Source organism: Mauremys mutica, chromosome 20 (genome assembly GCF_020497125.1).
Source record: "Mauremys mutica isolate MM-2020 ecotype Southern chromosome 20, ASM2049712v1, whole genome shotgun sequence".
In the NCBI taxonomy this organism is placed as follows: Eukaryota; Metazoa; Chordata; order Testudines; family Geoemydidae; genus Mauremys; species Mauremys mutica.
In genome coordinates this window covers 24,570,941-24,584,602 of record NC_059091.1, presented here as the reverse complement: position 1 = coordinate 24,584,602, position 13,662 = coordinate 24,570,941, and the positions used below count along the sequence as shown (strand labels likewise).

Below are 13,662 nucleotides of genomic sequence, written 5' to 3'. Positions count from 1 at the left end.
ATTTGGGTGGCTTCTGACCCCTGACCCCTTCTACTTAGGTGACCTCTGACCCCTCACCCCTTCATCTGAGCTGTCCTCTGACCCCTGACCCCTGTTGCTTGGGTGAGCTCTGAAGCCCTCTAAACTCCAGTGACCTTTGACCTTTCATCCCATCCTATTTTAGTGACCTTTCACCTACTGCCCTTCCAGACCCTGATGACCCGCCCGTGACCTCTCGCCTGACACCCGCTGACCTCTGACCCCGACCTCCGCTGTGACCCCTGACCTCCCCCGTTCCACACCCCGGTGACCCCTCACCGGAGCCGCCCCGGGAACGACTCGCCCCGTCGCCTGGCAACGCCACTTCCGGTGACGTACGGCGCTGGCAGGGAAGCGCTTCCGCCCGGAGAGGGGCCGGCCGCTTCCGGGTTCTGGCCCGCAGCTAAGATGGCGGCGGCGGGAGGCGGGGGAGCCGCGGGGCCCCCCCCGGGGACAGAGTGAGCAGCGGAGCCGGCCGGGCCCGAGCCCCGAGTCCGCCCAGGTGGGGCCATGGGGGAGCTGTGGGGGCCGGGCGCGGGGGGGGCTCTGGGGGGGCCGGGCGCGGGGGGGCCTGGGGGTATTTGGGGGGCGGGGCGGCTCTGGGGGGGTTACTGGGGGGGCCGGGCGCGGGGGGAGGCTCTGGGGGGTTACTGGGGGGGCAGGGCGCGGGGGGGCGCTGGGGGGGTTAGTGGCCGGGCCTGGGGGTCAATGGGGGGCCGGGCGCGGGGGGAGGCTCTGGGGGGTTACTGGGGGGGCCGGGCGCGGGGGGGGCTGGGAGTATTGGGGGGCCGGCGTGGGGGGGCTCTGGGTGGGTTATTTGGGGGGGCCGGGTGTGGGGGGGTCTGGGGGTATTTGGGGGGCCGGGCACGGGGGGGAGCTCTATGGGGGTTATTTGGGGGGCCGGCGTGGGGGGGCTCTGGGTGGGCTATTTGGGGGGGGGCCGGGCGCGGGGGGGGCCTGGGGGTATTTGGGGGGGCCGGCTGGGCGTGGGGGCCGCTGGGCTGCGGTTAGGGGGCTGGGCTGTCCTACGTGAGGCTGTGGGGCGGTTCCAGGTGTGGTGGGGGAGCAGGGCCGTGGGGCAGGTGTCTGGGAAGCCCTGAGCTATGGGGGGTGCGCTGCGGACAGGGCTGCAGGTGGGAAGTGCTGGGGTTATGGGGGGGGCTGGAGTCCCCCCAGCAGGCCGGGGGGGTGGTACTGGGACAGGGCTATGGGTTTTTTCTGGTTGGAGGGGCTCAGTGGGCAGGCTGTGTGGGGATGGCCAGGGCTAGGCTGTGGGGAGTTTGGGCTGTGAGGGGATTGTCTGGGGATCTCAGGCAATTCCTGGCTTAGTAGGTTTCCGGGGGGGGCTTGGCTGTGGGGTGCCAGAGCTGACTAGGAGGCATTGGCTGGGTGGGGAGCAGCAGGGCTGGGGCAGGTTTGGGGGGTGCCAGAGGTAGGTCTCGGCTATGGGCAGTGTCTGGGGGGGACTCGGGGCTATGAGAGGTCGCTCTGGATAGCTGCATGGCGGAGAGGTGGTGAAGGGCCTTGGTTGGGGGACGCCAGGGCCGTGGAGGGGACCACGAAGGGATTCCCTGACAGAGGAGCTGCGGGAGCTCAGGTGATGGGAGGACCAGGGTGTCCAGGGCTGGCAGTCCTCAGAGGGCCCCCGCAACCCAGTGTGGCAGGAAGCGGCTTCTCCCTGCGTGCCAAGTATGGAAACAGGGTGAGGTGGGGACAGCACCGTGGGGGTGGGGCATGTGGGTGTAAGGTGAGGCTGGAGAGAGGTGTGGGGCAGGGCATGGGGCAGGAAAAGGCTGTGGGGAGAAAGGACGTTACGGGAGGCTTCCCTCTGTGCCTTACCCGCTACTAACTGCTCTGCGCTGCCCTGGCTTGGAGGGTTGCACTGACTTACTGCCCTGCTGCCTGGATTTGTTCGTTGAAATGCCCGTCTCTTGCAGCGGCATTGAGGGGTGGGGTGCAGACCTAGGGGAAGTGACAGGGTGTGGGGGGGAGGGGGTGTGTGTGACCTTCACCCCCTGTGCTAACGGTGAGCATCTGAACGTCGCCGCCTCCCTGAAAATAACCCCTTGTCTCTGGTCGCTCAGCAGCTCTGCTTTCCTGGCAATGCACGTGCACTGGCGTCCCGGCCCCGCCACCCTGAGAACACCGTCCGCGCCCGTCCCGCCTTCTCAATGAATTCCGTCTCGCCTGCCTCGGTGCAGTACGTCAGCCAGGACGAGCTGCGCCATTCAGATGGCAGGAAGCTCTTTAACCCCAGGGCCGGGGGCCAGGATGGGAGCTGCAATGGGCTGTTCCCGGGGGGAGCGCAGAGCCGCCAGCCCAGCGAACCTGACGAGGTGGACAAGATCAAGAACAAGCTCCTCTCGGCCTGGAACAACGTGAAATACGGTGAGCGCCCCGGCCACCTGGGCACTGCCCAGCGCGCTGGGTACAGGCACTTGTGCTGGCCTGAGGAGCAAGGAGACCTGCGTCCTGCTCTGACTCACCGCTCAGTCAGTGCGCTGGGGTTTCAAACCTGCCGGGGGCGGCTTGGCCAGCAGGGAAGAGAATGATTAGAAGTCACTTGTCTGTGTTGGAATCGGGCTGCCCCCAAATGTGCTGTCCCTGGGCCCCTGTTCCCAGTCTCCTGGGAGTGCTTGGCCTGTGCCAGCAGGAGCACTTCTGGCCTGGTGCAGTGACGGTAAAGGGAGTGTCCGTGTGTGGAAAAGGCTCTTCCCCCAGCCCTCGAGCTGGGGAGCGGCAGCTCCAGTGGTGGCAGCTGTTGGTCTGTGGGCAGCAGGCAGGTCGATGCATTGCGAGCTGCCAGTTGTCTTGTAGATTCCTGTGTCGATACCCCTGGTGCTCGTATCCCTGCCCCTGGCCATAGGGGAGCAGCCCGTCCCGGGTGCCTACAGGCTCTGTGGCATGTCCAGGCCTATGAGCAAGCCAGGCCTTGATGTTTGTGAGAATCCTGCCAGCTGGATTCCAGCCAGGGGGCCCTGCTGGGAGGCTGGGCTACCACCCGTGCTCAGCCCCAACTGTGTTGCGCCCCGAAGACTTTCCTCAGTCTGCCTTGAAATTCCTGTTCTAATCCCAGCCCTGAAACCGACACCCTCTGGGCCCAGGGCAAGTCACTTAACCCTCTCTGTCTTCCCCGGCGGTCGACCAGCTCACCCACAGGCCAGGAGGGTGGCAAGGATCAGTCAGTCGGTGCCTCCACGGCCCCGTAGTACTAACGGTGCTCGGCGTGTCTTGCAGGCTTAGCGGGGTCCCTAAGAAATGGGGACTGTCTAGGGTAATGGCTACAGATTGGGCCCATCATTCATGCTGTTTCTACCCAGGACAGCTGCGAGTCCCGCTCCTAGCAGGGTAGTAGAAACCTCGCCATGAGCGGAGGGGGTGAGGTTCCCCAGCGCAGCTGAGTGCAGGTTTCTCTTCCTGTAACTCATCAATTCAGGCTCCTCCAACTCACTGGCTGCTGCTGACGTGGCTGGAAAGCCCACACGCCCCCCAGTGCTGGCTCTGTTTGTGTCAGGGCATCGAGGGCTGACCACAGACCTACCCTCCTCCTCCTGGGGGAGCCTATTGCCTGCCTGTGAGAGGCACTTTATCTTGCCGATAAACTTCGCAACACGTCTGCTGCATCAGCATGTCAACAACGGCAGCTCTGTGTCCTGCGCTGCTCTGGGTGGTCAGGAGCTGGCTGCTGGGAGGTCAGCTGAGCTCCTACAGAGCCCCTGGCTGAAGGTCACCTGCCTTAAGGAGGAGCAGGCGCCTCCTCCTGGGCCCTGGTGCAGCTGGGCTTAGGGGCTAATGCAGGAGTGTTTCAAAGGAATCGCTGCCTTGCAGCCCTGTGAGCGGCCAGGATCCAAGCAGGGTGCAGGGACGCCCAAGGGTGGGTGCCGCAGGGCCATGGAGGGCTGGTAGTGCGCATGTTGCAGGGAGCAGGTGAGTGAAATGCAGAGCTCGGACTGCGCGAGCTGAGAGCTATTCCTGGCTCCAGCTGGCGGACGCGCCCTCGCTCCAGGCTCGGACCCTGCTCATTGCTGGCCCAGCCCAGTTCCTCCCAGGTGCACACTAAGCAGGGGGATTCGTGCCTGTCGCCTCTGAGTTCTCCCCCGCCCCGGGGAGCAGCCCGTGCGGTGGCGTGTCTTGGTAGCACTGTCGGGTGTGTTGGAATGTCCCTGCTGCTCTGTGCTGGCGAAGGCAGGTCAGAGACGTGCCCCTTGCGTTTGGAGCCGGTGCGAGGTTTGGGAAGGCCCTTGGTGCCCAGAGTTTGTTCCACCGTCAGGGAGTGGCCCCTGGGAAAACGCTCTGCTGCCCAGCCAAGCCTTCCCCCGAGGGCGCAGCGCTCCATTGGGCCGGGGAGTGGCGCTCTCCACCACGGTCCCCGGAGCTCTGGCCGGTCTTTTGGATCTCTTGGGCCCAGGCCAAGACGCGAACCCCTTGAAGCTAAGGACCGAGGCCTTGATCTGGAGCCAGGGAGCCAGCGTAGAGAGTGGAGTGGAGGAGAAAGAAGCAACCCCTTCGCCCCCGCCCGGGGTCTAGATCAGTGCATGGCTGCGTCTAACAACCTGCTCCATGCTGCTGGCAAATGCTGATCACAGCTCCTGGAGCCACCCACAGAGGGAATTTCAGGGCGAGGCTCTTGCTTGTTGCCTGTTTCACTTCCTCCAAAGGGCTGGAGCCGGTAGCTTAGAGCAGCAGAGTGACTGGGGGGAGGGCCCTGGCGCAGGCAGCCAGCTGCCCAGGGGACTGGCTTGGGTTTGACTGGGGAGGCTGCGGGGCAGGAGTCAGCTGCCCCTTGACCCGCTCTGGCTTGCTTTGCACCAAGGCCTGGCTGCTGGCATGCAGGCAGGCGGGTGGCAAACACAACCAGAGCCGTGGGGACAGGGGCGCAGTCAGCCCAACCCCCAAGTGATTCTCTCCCCCCCCGCCCCCAGCTGAGTCCATGGTGCCCACCTGACCTGATCGCAGTCGGGACGTGACACTGAGAACAGGGCACCTCTGGAGCACCTGGGCAATGCCCCGTGGCAGCCAGCCAGGGCATCAGAGCTTTGTACACTGGCTGACTCCATGCCTTGTGCATACAGCTGAGGGTTATTGACTCTGGCAGCTGGGATGTGAGGTTCAGCAGGAGGAAGGAGCTGGCTGCTCTCTGGGACAGGAGGACACTGCTCACGTCTCTCTGCTTCTCCCCTCCCAGGATGGACGGTCAAGACTAAAACCAACTTCAGCAAGCTGTCCCCCCTGTACCTCTTCGGCCACGTCTATTGCTTCGAGGTGGAGGGTGAGTAGCCGGGTTCGCTCCCAGATCAGCCATGGCTCCACCTTGCGGTTTCACCAGCGTCTCGCCTTGGGCAGGAGGGAGGCAGCTGCGGCGTTGTGGCGTTTCCAAAAGGAGCAGGTCCGGTTTCCGGCTCTTCCTCACGGTTCGGGGAGGAGAGAAGTGTCGGCATCTCCCACTTGTGTTGGGTGAAACGCTTCCCACCCAGCTCGATGCGGAATCCCCCTCTCCCGCCCCCGTCCCCAGTGCTTGGAGCCCTGGCCCAGAGCGCTGCCCTGCGGCGGGGGCTCCGTGCGAACATCGCCCCCTCTGGCTGCTGGCGGCGCAGCGCTGAGAGGCTCCGAAATGGGGCCGTGATTTGAGTGGGGAGGCCCCCATACATGTCTGGCTGGGGGTCCCCTGTGGCTGACTGGGCGGGGGGGTCTCTCCTGCAGAGGACGTGGAGCGGTTCCAGAAGGACTTTGCCTCCCGCATCTGGCTCACCTACCGCCGGGAGTTCCAGCAGCTGGAGGGCACCATGTGGACCACGGACTGCGGCTGGGGCTGCATGCTGCGCAGCGGGCAGATGATTCTCGCCCAGGGGCTCCTCATGCATTTCCTCGGCAGGAGTGAGTGGGGGGACGCCGCAGAAATCCAGGGCTGGCCAGCGTGTGCCCAGGGCTCCCGGCTCCGTGCCGAGGCCCTGGTGGGTGGCAGGTGGGGAGGGCGTGCGACACCCTGCAGGAGGCGGCAATGGGACCGTCTGCCCCCGGGGGAGAGTTCTGCCCCGAGAGCTGGCACAAGACACTGCACATGCTCAGCTGCTCTGGCTGCCAGGGTGGAGGGAGCAGCCGGCGCTCGGAGCACCCTGGGTCGTGTCGCTGCCTAGCCCCTCCCTAGGGCACTCGGCCTTTCACAACGCAGGTGGGTGTTTCTGAGGGAAACTGAGGCAGGGGCAGGCACAGAACCCAGGAGTCGGCCTCCCAGGAGGACAGGGCGTTTCTGGCCTGGACTCCACGAGTGACTTTCAGGCTGAGCTCTGGCCCCTGGAGAGGGGTATTGGCATCATGCCATGCGTGGACCCTGCCCCCTCCAGGGCACACTTGTGGAACACGCTGCCTGTACCTCTCCTGTTACTCTTAGACTGGACCTGGCCCGACGCCTTGTTCACCACCAGCCTGGTGGAGATGGACCCCATGAAGCCCGTCTCTCCCGCCCGGCCTGGCAGCGCCAGCCTGCAGCAGCTGCCTGCCTTCGCTGTGGACAGAGGCAGGGACCCCTGGCGCATCTGGGCCCCGCTGCGCCCCCTCAGCCCGCAGGAGCTGGAGAAGGAGCGGAGCCACCGCACCATTGTCTCGTGGTTCGCCGATCACCCCCGGGCACCCTTCGGCATCCACCGGCTGGTGGAGCTGGGCAGGAGCTCGGGGAAGAAAGCCGGGGACTGGTACGGCCCCTCCATTGCTGCCCACATTGTCAGGTGAGCGGACGACGGCCCCCGGCACCGGGATCAATCCACGCTGGCTCCACTGGGGTGGCCCTGGGCATGACACGGGAGCCCTCCTGAAGCACAAGCCTGCGGCCTGCGATCTCCACCCCCGCGGCGCCTGGCGTTTTCCGGGCTGCAGGTGTCTGATCCCAGTCGCTGGGCTGGGGCGAGGCCAGGCTGCAGGACGCTCATTCTCTTCCCCTCCATCTCCTGCAGGAAGGCGGTCGAAGGCTGTTCGGAAGCCAGCGGCCTGACTGTCTACGTATCTCAGGACTGCACAGGTGAGTGCTGTGCTGGGGGGTAGCCTGTGGCTGAAAGCTGACGTGCTCCATGGACCCCTGGGCTAGGGGGCGCTCTGACTCTCAGGTATCACACCTGGAGGCTGGGGGTCTCTCCCTGCCCCCAGGCTAGGATCTGACCCCCCCCTCCCCCTTGGCAGAAGAAGCCAGACTCTACTGGTGTCTAGGGTGGCACCAGGCTGCCAGTGACTAACCCCCCTCCCCTCTGTCTGGTGACCCACTCAGTGTACAAGGGGGACGTGGCAAGGCTGGTGTCTGGGAGCGACGGCCGGACGGTGCCAGATCCCGGCGCCAGGCGGAAAGCTGTCATCATCCTGGTGCCCATGCGCCTGGGCGGGGAAACCCTCAATCCTGTCTATGTAGACTGCGTGAAGGTAGGGCGGGGGCAGGGGGCCCTGATTGGTGGGGGAAGGAATGGGAGGCAGGACTTGTCCAGAAGTCCCTAGCTGTCTCGGGTTCATGTCCAGCCCCCCTCACTTTAGTATCTGCCTGTCCCAATCTCTAGTGCTCTCCAAAAGGCAGGGCAATGCTATTATCCCCACGGCACAGATGGGGAAACTGAGGCACGGAGCGGCTAAGGGAGGTCCCAAGGTGCCCCAGGGAGTCTGTCAGAGCTGGGAATTGACCCTGGGTCTCCCAGGTCAGCACCGTGTCCATCCTGCCTCTCAGTCCCCGTCTCGCCAGTTGCTCTGGCACAGCACGTCAAGCTGCCTTGAGCCAGGTCCCAGTGTAGGAACCTCCCGAGGCCCCGTCCTCCTGGAATTCCTCTCGGTGCCCCCCCCCGTCCAGCTCCATTGTGGAGAGCAGCCTCCTGTTTAGCTGCCTGGATCCCTGCTGTGTGCCGGGCCCGTGCTGGGGGCAGGGCTGCGGCCGTGGGTGGGGCAGCAGGAAGTGGATGCCACGGCTGAGCCCCCGACTCCGTGTCTCCGTCTCCTTCCAGGAGCTTCTGAAGCTGGAGCTCTGCATCGGGATCATCGGTGGGAAGCCCAAGCACTCGCTCTACTTTGTGGGCTACCAAGGTATGTGCCCGGCACCCGTCCCCGGCACGTTCGGGGCAGCAGAACGGGAGCGGCTGGGCAGAAAACCGGCTCTTCCCGTGGGAAAACTCCGGCCCCTTGGCAAAAAATGGAAACACAACAGTCTCTGATTCAGAAACGCTGCTGCGGTGCCTCCTGGGAGTTGTAGTTCGGGTCGGCTCCCTGATCGAACTAAAGTTCCCATGATACACCACAGTCTCCCCGTGGTGCAGGGAGGTGGTTGTCTCATGGGAGTCCCTGGCCACAGTGCATCATGGGAGATGTAGTCTGTCTGGGGAGCCTGGCCCATAGAAGAATGGCGAACAGGAGGGAACCAGACTACAGTTCCCATGTGGCACCACAGCAGGGTCTGAGTTACTGAGCTTTGGGTTGGGTGCTGGGGCCGGTGTGATCCCGGCTGCTGAGCTCCTGCTGATGCTCCCCCCGCCCCCCCTTGCCTTCCAGACGACTTCCTGCTGTACCTGGACCCTCACTACTGCCAGCCCTTCGTGGACACCACCAAGGAGAACTTCCCCCTGGAGGTCAGTACGAGCCGGGGGGCGGGGGGGCAGCTCCTGCCGGGGGCTGGCCCCATGGAGTAACCCGCCTACACGCTCTCTCTCCCAGTCGTTCCACTGCAGCTCACCCCGCAAAATGGCCTTCAGCAAAATGGATCCCAGCTGCACCATCGGCTTCTACGCCCGCGACGGGCAGGAGTTGGACACGCTGTGCTCGGAGCTGACCAGGGTAATGGCCGCAGCGGGCAATGCCTTGGTGCCAGCTGGAGTAGGGACCGGCCGGGGGGGCTCTGCTGGGGCCCCAGGGCGCCCTGGCCGTAGCCCTCCCGCAGCCCCTGGGCTGGTGCCTGGCCTCGGCGCCGTGCGTGTGGGCCCCTGCCTGGGAAAAGCGCCAGGTGGATTCTGCCACTGGCGGAGACTCAAGCCCGCCTCAGTATCTGGATCCTGACAGGGCAGGGCAGCTCCGTGCTCCTCCCCCAATGCGTGCCCATGCGGAACCCGCCGTGCCAAGCCAAGGGGCTGATGCCGCCACTGGCCCCAAGCCTTTTCCCTCCCCCCTGCAGCCCGGGGGCTCCCTGAGGTGCTGCTCGGGAGCAGGGGGGTGCCGTGTGGATTTTGCAAGCAGATAACGTGTATATGGCGAGGGGGGGGTGGCTCTGTCTCCCTTTCGTGGCCCTCTGACCCCAGCCCTCCGCCCCCCAGGTGCTGAACTCCTCGTCGGCCAAGGAGAAGTACCCCATGTTCACAGTGACGGAGGGCCAGGCGCAGGAGTACGGGCTGGCCGAGCTGTGCTCCCGCTTCTCCCAGCAGACCGTGCAGCTCCCCAGGCGCAGCAAGCCCAAGGCGGCCACCTCGGACGAGTTCGTCTTCCTGTGAGCGGGGGGCGGCCGCTCCCCCCTTATTTATTACTTATTTATAGAGACACGGCGGGGGGCCACGGCCTGCCCTGCCCACCATGTCACAACACTGGCGGTGCAGCAGGGGGCGCTGGGACGTGGCTCGAGGGCGCCCCCTGTGGGGACAGGCAGCTGGCGAAGGACGCGCCGGCGAACTGGAGCGCCCCCTGCTGCACGCTGTGATTTACACTGGAATAAATCCCTGGCACGCGGGGGAGAGCGGTGCCCTCACCTAGGCCGGGCCTGTTACTGCGCTAGTGTCTAGCGCCCCCTGGAGCTGATCGACTGCTGCGCGGGTATCTGCTGTTTCCAGCTGGAGTCTGGCTCTGCCCTCTGCCCGGCTGCCATGGCAGGACCCGGCTGCCCCTCTGAACCGGAGTGCAGAGGTCAGACGGCCTGGCTGCAGCCTGGCCGCAGAGGGAGCTGCCATCTGCAAGCACTGACCCTGTGAGGTGGGGGGACGCCTGTATCCCCTAGGGGACCCTAGCACTGCTCTCCACCAGCTCCCCATCCTTGTGCATCAGCCCTCGCACCACAGGGAATGAGACTAGGCCTCCGAGCCAACCTGGAGCTAGGCCCTTCCCCCCTGGCTGTCACTGGGGCGGGGGGCAGGGAGCAGAGCCACAGGGCTCGTGGGGGGGCACCAGGCAGCCCCTCCCTTGCTCTGATCCAGCCCTGGCACAGTGGAAAGCTGCAGCCGGGGGCCCCATGGCTTGTAGGGTGGCGGCCGGCTGAGAGGGCTTTAGAGCATGGGAATGGAACCAGCCATGTGTGCCCTGTGGAGTGGGGGGGCACGGGGGGCAGGCTCTCCCCACCCCCCCATCAGCACCCCTCAGGGCAGTTGACCCCTTCCCCCCCAGCCCGGGGCAGCCCAACGGAGCAGGCTCCTCCTGCAGCGGCGTCAGAACATCAGCCCCAGCTGCTGGTTTCGAATGGACCTGGTTTATTTCGTGTGGGTGCCCCCAGCTCAGGACAGAGTTGGGGGGGGGGGCTCCCCTTGCCGAAGTCCGGCACCCGTTGGGCCTCCCGTGTACGGTCCTGCGGGAAGGCGAAAGCTGGGGCCCGTGTGTGACACGGGGTGGGCAGGGCTGCTCCCAGCTTCTCCAGGGTGAGCTACGGCAGCTCAGGGGAGAGGGGTCGGGCTGGGCGCTGCACCCGCTAAGCTCGTGGTCCCCGTCCCCCCGAGCGCTGGCCTGAAGGGCTCAGTCTAGCTAGGCAAAGGGTGGGGCTCTCAGGCCGGGAGCAGGGAGGGGGCAGCAGCGAAGCAGCCCCAGCTGTCCTGCCTCCTGCTCTGGGGCTCCCCCTGGCCTGTCCCCCCTAGTCACCGGGCTGGGCACGCAGCTCCCTGCCGTATTGCCGATGGTAAAGGCGGGCGTGATACTGCAGCTCCGGCAGCACCAGGCGGTGGCAGCTGGCGTGCTGGGCCGGGGGGAGGCCGGGCCGCAGGTTGTAGCCCAGGATGGCGGCGGTGTCGGGCTGCCAGGGCCGCAGCTCGTCGGCCGTCTCCTCCGGCCCCACGGCGTCCCCGGCCAGGCAGGTCTCCCGGGTCTCCTGCAGCAGCGAGCGCAGGGCCTCCAGCTCGCCCTTCATGCGCGTGTAGCCGTAGCGCTCCACCCGGCGCCACAGCACGGCCTGGAAGTACCGGTAGAGCCGCACGTCCAGCCAGTTCCACGCCCGGATCCGCCGCACCAGCCCCGGGGCCAAGGCCTCGTCCCCGCCCCCCTGGCGGACGTTGAGCCGCACATAAACCAGCTCCTCCAGGCGCAGCCCCAGCAGCTCCCGCGCCAGCAGCAGGGACTCGTCGAAGTGCTCGGCGATGAGCACCAGCTGGAAGGTCCGGTTGAGCCGCTCCAGCTCCCGGTCCCACCGGCTGCCCCCTTCCTCCCCGCCGGCCTCCAGCCCCAGGTCAAAGGCCATGGGGTTCCTGGCCAGCCCGTTGCCCGCGTCGGCCGGGTCGTAGTAGCGCGCCGGGGCCTGCAGGAAGGCGGCCAGGGTCCGGGGGTGGCCGGCGAGGGCCCGGAAGGCGGGCACGGTGCTGCGGTAGTAGGCGAAGACGGACTGGAAGGTGCGGACGGGCTCGCGCAGGATGGTGAGGTAGAGGCTGTCCGGGGGCATGACCCGGCCCAGCTCGCCGGCCGCCAGCCGCAGGTGGCTCAGCAGCAGGTTGTAGCGGGCGGCGCCCGGCGGCAGCGGCTCCACGAAGGCGGCGGCGAAGCGCTGGGGGTAGGCGAACTGGTAGGTGTAGCGGGGGAAGGCGACGGTGAGGTTGTGCCGCTCGCCCAGGCGGAAGAGGAGGTTCTGCAGGGTGCTGCTGCCCGTCTTGTGAGTCTTCACGAACACCACGTTGGGGGGCGGGCGGCCGGAGCTCTCCCCCTCCCCCCGCAGCGGCTCGGGGGGGCTGGTTCTACCCACCTCCCTGCGGCGGGAGAGAGGGGGCGGGTGAGAGGCCCCTGGATGCTGCCCGGCCAGGCCCAGCCCCACGGCGCTGAGTCTGAATCCAGTGGGGCACAGGAGCGGGGGAGGGGAGGAGGACCCCGGTGTCCTGAGCGCCAGCCTGGGGCCCTGGCTGTGCGGCTGCAGGGTAAATCTCCCTAACCCCTGCCCAGCCTCAGGGGCTGTGGGCACAACTCCCCTGCCTGCTGGCAAGGCCGGAGCGGGGGCACCTGGTGCCCACCCTGACCCTGCACCGCTTGTCAGCGTGGTGGTGCCAGGCTTTGCCAGCACCTGGGGGGCTCAGGGCCTGGCCCACCCATGGCAGGGATGGGGGGGGAGGGAGAGGCCCTGCCTGGCAGAACTGCCCCAGCAGCCACTAAATGCCAGGGAGTCCTTGGGGGCCCGGCCTGTCCTGGGCTTGTGATGTGCCTGGTACAATGGGGAGGGGGTGCCTGGGCACTACTGTAATACACGCCCCCCCCCCCCGCCCGCATGTACAGCACCAGGCGCTACAGTAATACACCATGTACAGCGCCTGGCACAATGGCAGCCTGAAGCAGCAGCCCCCTTGCTTTGCTTGCTGAGGTAGGTGGCCATTGGGGAACCCCTGAGCCCCATCCCAGCCTGCACTATGGGGTGTGTGGGGGGGGTCTCGTCCCAGCCTGCCCCCACAGCAAGAGCTGGGCCCTGAATTACAAGGGAGCCGTGGCCCAGCACCCACAGCTGCTCCTGGCCCTGCCGACAGCCCCTGCTGCCCCCCCCGACGCCCCCCCCCCCAGGTGCCAGATACTCACTGCTTGGCCGCCTGCCGGAGCAGCAGCAGCAGGAGCCCTGCCAGCAGCAGCGCACGGCCCCGCCCCGGCCCCGCCGAGCGCCACAGGCGAACCGGGACCATCTCCCCAGCACTCCTGCCGCTCTGTGCCCAGCCTGGGGCCTCGCCCCGCCTGCCCTGGCCCCTTAAACCGCTCGGCCAGCCAAGGGCCGCCTGCCTCGCCCTCGCCTCACCCGCTAAGGCGGCTCAGGGGCTTAGCTGCAGCCTGGAGGGGGCCACCGGCAAGGCAGGGCTGGCTCCAGCCTCGGGCACCGGGCGGCACCATCAGCCCTGCACGTCCCCTGTCCCCGGCCGGTGCTGGGAGGGACAGGGCAGCTGGGCCCCACAGCAGTATGGGCACTAGCCCCCCACAGCGCCAGGGCTGAGCGCTAGCAGCTGGGGTGGGCACAGCCGGGCAACAGCAGCTGGGAGCCACAGGCGGCACCGGGGGCTGCCCCAGACCGGAGCCAGGCTGCCAGCACAGGGCCAGGGGCTCGCCCGGCCGGGAGGGGGGGGGGGCCATTCGTGTAATGCACCTCAGGGCCCTGCCCCACAGCCCAGGACTCCCTGTGCCCCCAAGGGAGCTGGGGAAAAGCAGGATCTACCCCTCCCCCCCCCCAAGCCTTCCCCCCAGAGGCAATTTTGCATCAGAAAAACCGGCTTTGGCTCAGTTTGCGCTGCCCGATTAGGGCAGGTAGGAGACTCGGCTCCACGTGGCATTAGCGGGTCCCCCGAGGACACCGGCTGCCAGGGCTAAGGCCGCCCCTGCTCTGCGGGGGGAGGGGGGACAGCCGCCCGACCCAGCCCACAGCCTCACCCTCCACCACCCCCGGCCCCGTGCAGCCAGCAGCACCCCGGGCCGGGGGAACAGGCCCATTTTACGGTAAGCAGCAGCAGCGTTTCCGGGGGAGCCGCAGCTGGCACTGGCCGGCCCGAGAGG

General features: G+C 66.9%; 2 protein-coding genes across 3 annotated transcripts; one reads left to right on the top strand and one right to left on the bottom strand.

Moving 5' to 3' along the window:
* Window positions 1-371: 371 nt before the first annotated feature.
* ATG4D (autophagy related 4D cysteine peptidase) lies at window positions 372-9,754 on the top strand. 2 transcript variants are annotated; one of them, XM_044995695.1, is made up of 11 exons: window positions 372-520; window positions 2,103-2,406; window positions 5,204-5,287; window positions 5,719-5,892; window positions 6,407-6,740; window positions 6,966-7,030; window positions 7,274-7,422; window positions 7,989-8,067; window positions 8,530-8,606; window positions 8,692-8,811; window positions 9,285-9,754. In XM_044995695.1, exons 2-11 carry the CDS (start codon window positions 2,190-2,192, stop codon window positions 9,456-9,458), a joined length of 1,473 nt encoding a protein of 490 aa, XP_044851630.1. In that variant the 5' UTR covers window positions 372-520; window positions 2,103-2,189; the 3' UTR covers window positions 9,459-9,754. The 2 variants fall into 2 exon arrangements, with proteins under 2 accessions (XP_044851630.1, XP_044851631.1); XM_044995696.1 differs by having other exon boundaries at window positions 373-520; window positions 2,106-2,406.
* Window positions 9,755-10,795: 1,041 nt separating this feature from the next.
* Window positions 10,796-12,948, bottom strand: LOC123354071 (galactosylceramide sulfotransferase-like). The gene is made up of 2 exons (XM_044995697.1): window positions 12,706-12,948; window positions 10,796-11,894 (listed from the first exon to the last, which is right to left on the bottom strand). The coding sequence occupies exons 1-2, from the start codon at window positions 12,804-12,806 to the stop codon at window positions 10,796-10,798; spliced, it is 1,200 nt and encodes a 399-aa protein (XP_044851632.1). The 5' UTR covers window positions 12,807-12,948.
* Between the last annotated feature and the right edge of the window lie 714 nt (window positions 12,949-13,662).

What these genes read in the sequence shown, in the direction of transcription:
- ATG4D (XM_044995695.1), top strand. Translation starts at nt 2,190, where the DNA reads ATGAATTCCGTCTCGCCTGCCTCGGTGCAGTACGTCAGCCAGGACGAG. An exon ending in CTGGAACAACGTGAAATACG is followed by an intron (nt 2,407 to 5,203) that starts GTGAGCGCCCCG and finishes CTCCCCTCCCAG; the next exon opens with GATGGACGGTCAAGACTAAA. An exon ending in CTATTGCTTCGAGGTGGAGG is followed by an intron (nt 5,288 to 5,718) that starts GTGAGTAGCCGG and finishes TCTCTCCTGCAG; the next exon opens with AGGACGTGGAGCGGTTCCAG.
- LOC123354071 (XM_044995697.1), bottom strand. Translation starts at nt 12,806, where the DNA reads ATGGTCCCGGTTCGCCTGTGGCGCTCGGCGGGGCCGGGGCGGGGCCGT. An exon ending in CTCCGGCAGGCGGCCAAGCA is followed by an intron (nt 11,895 to 12,705) that starts GTGAGTATCTGG and finishes CTCCCGCCGCAG; the next exon opens with GGAGGTGGGTAGAACCAGCC.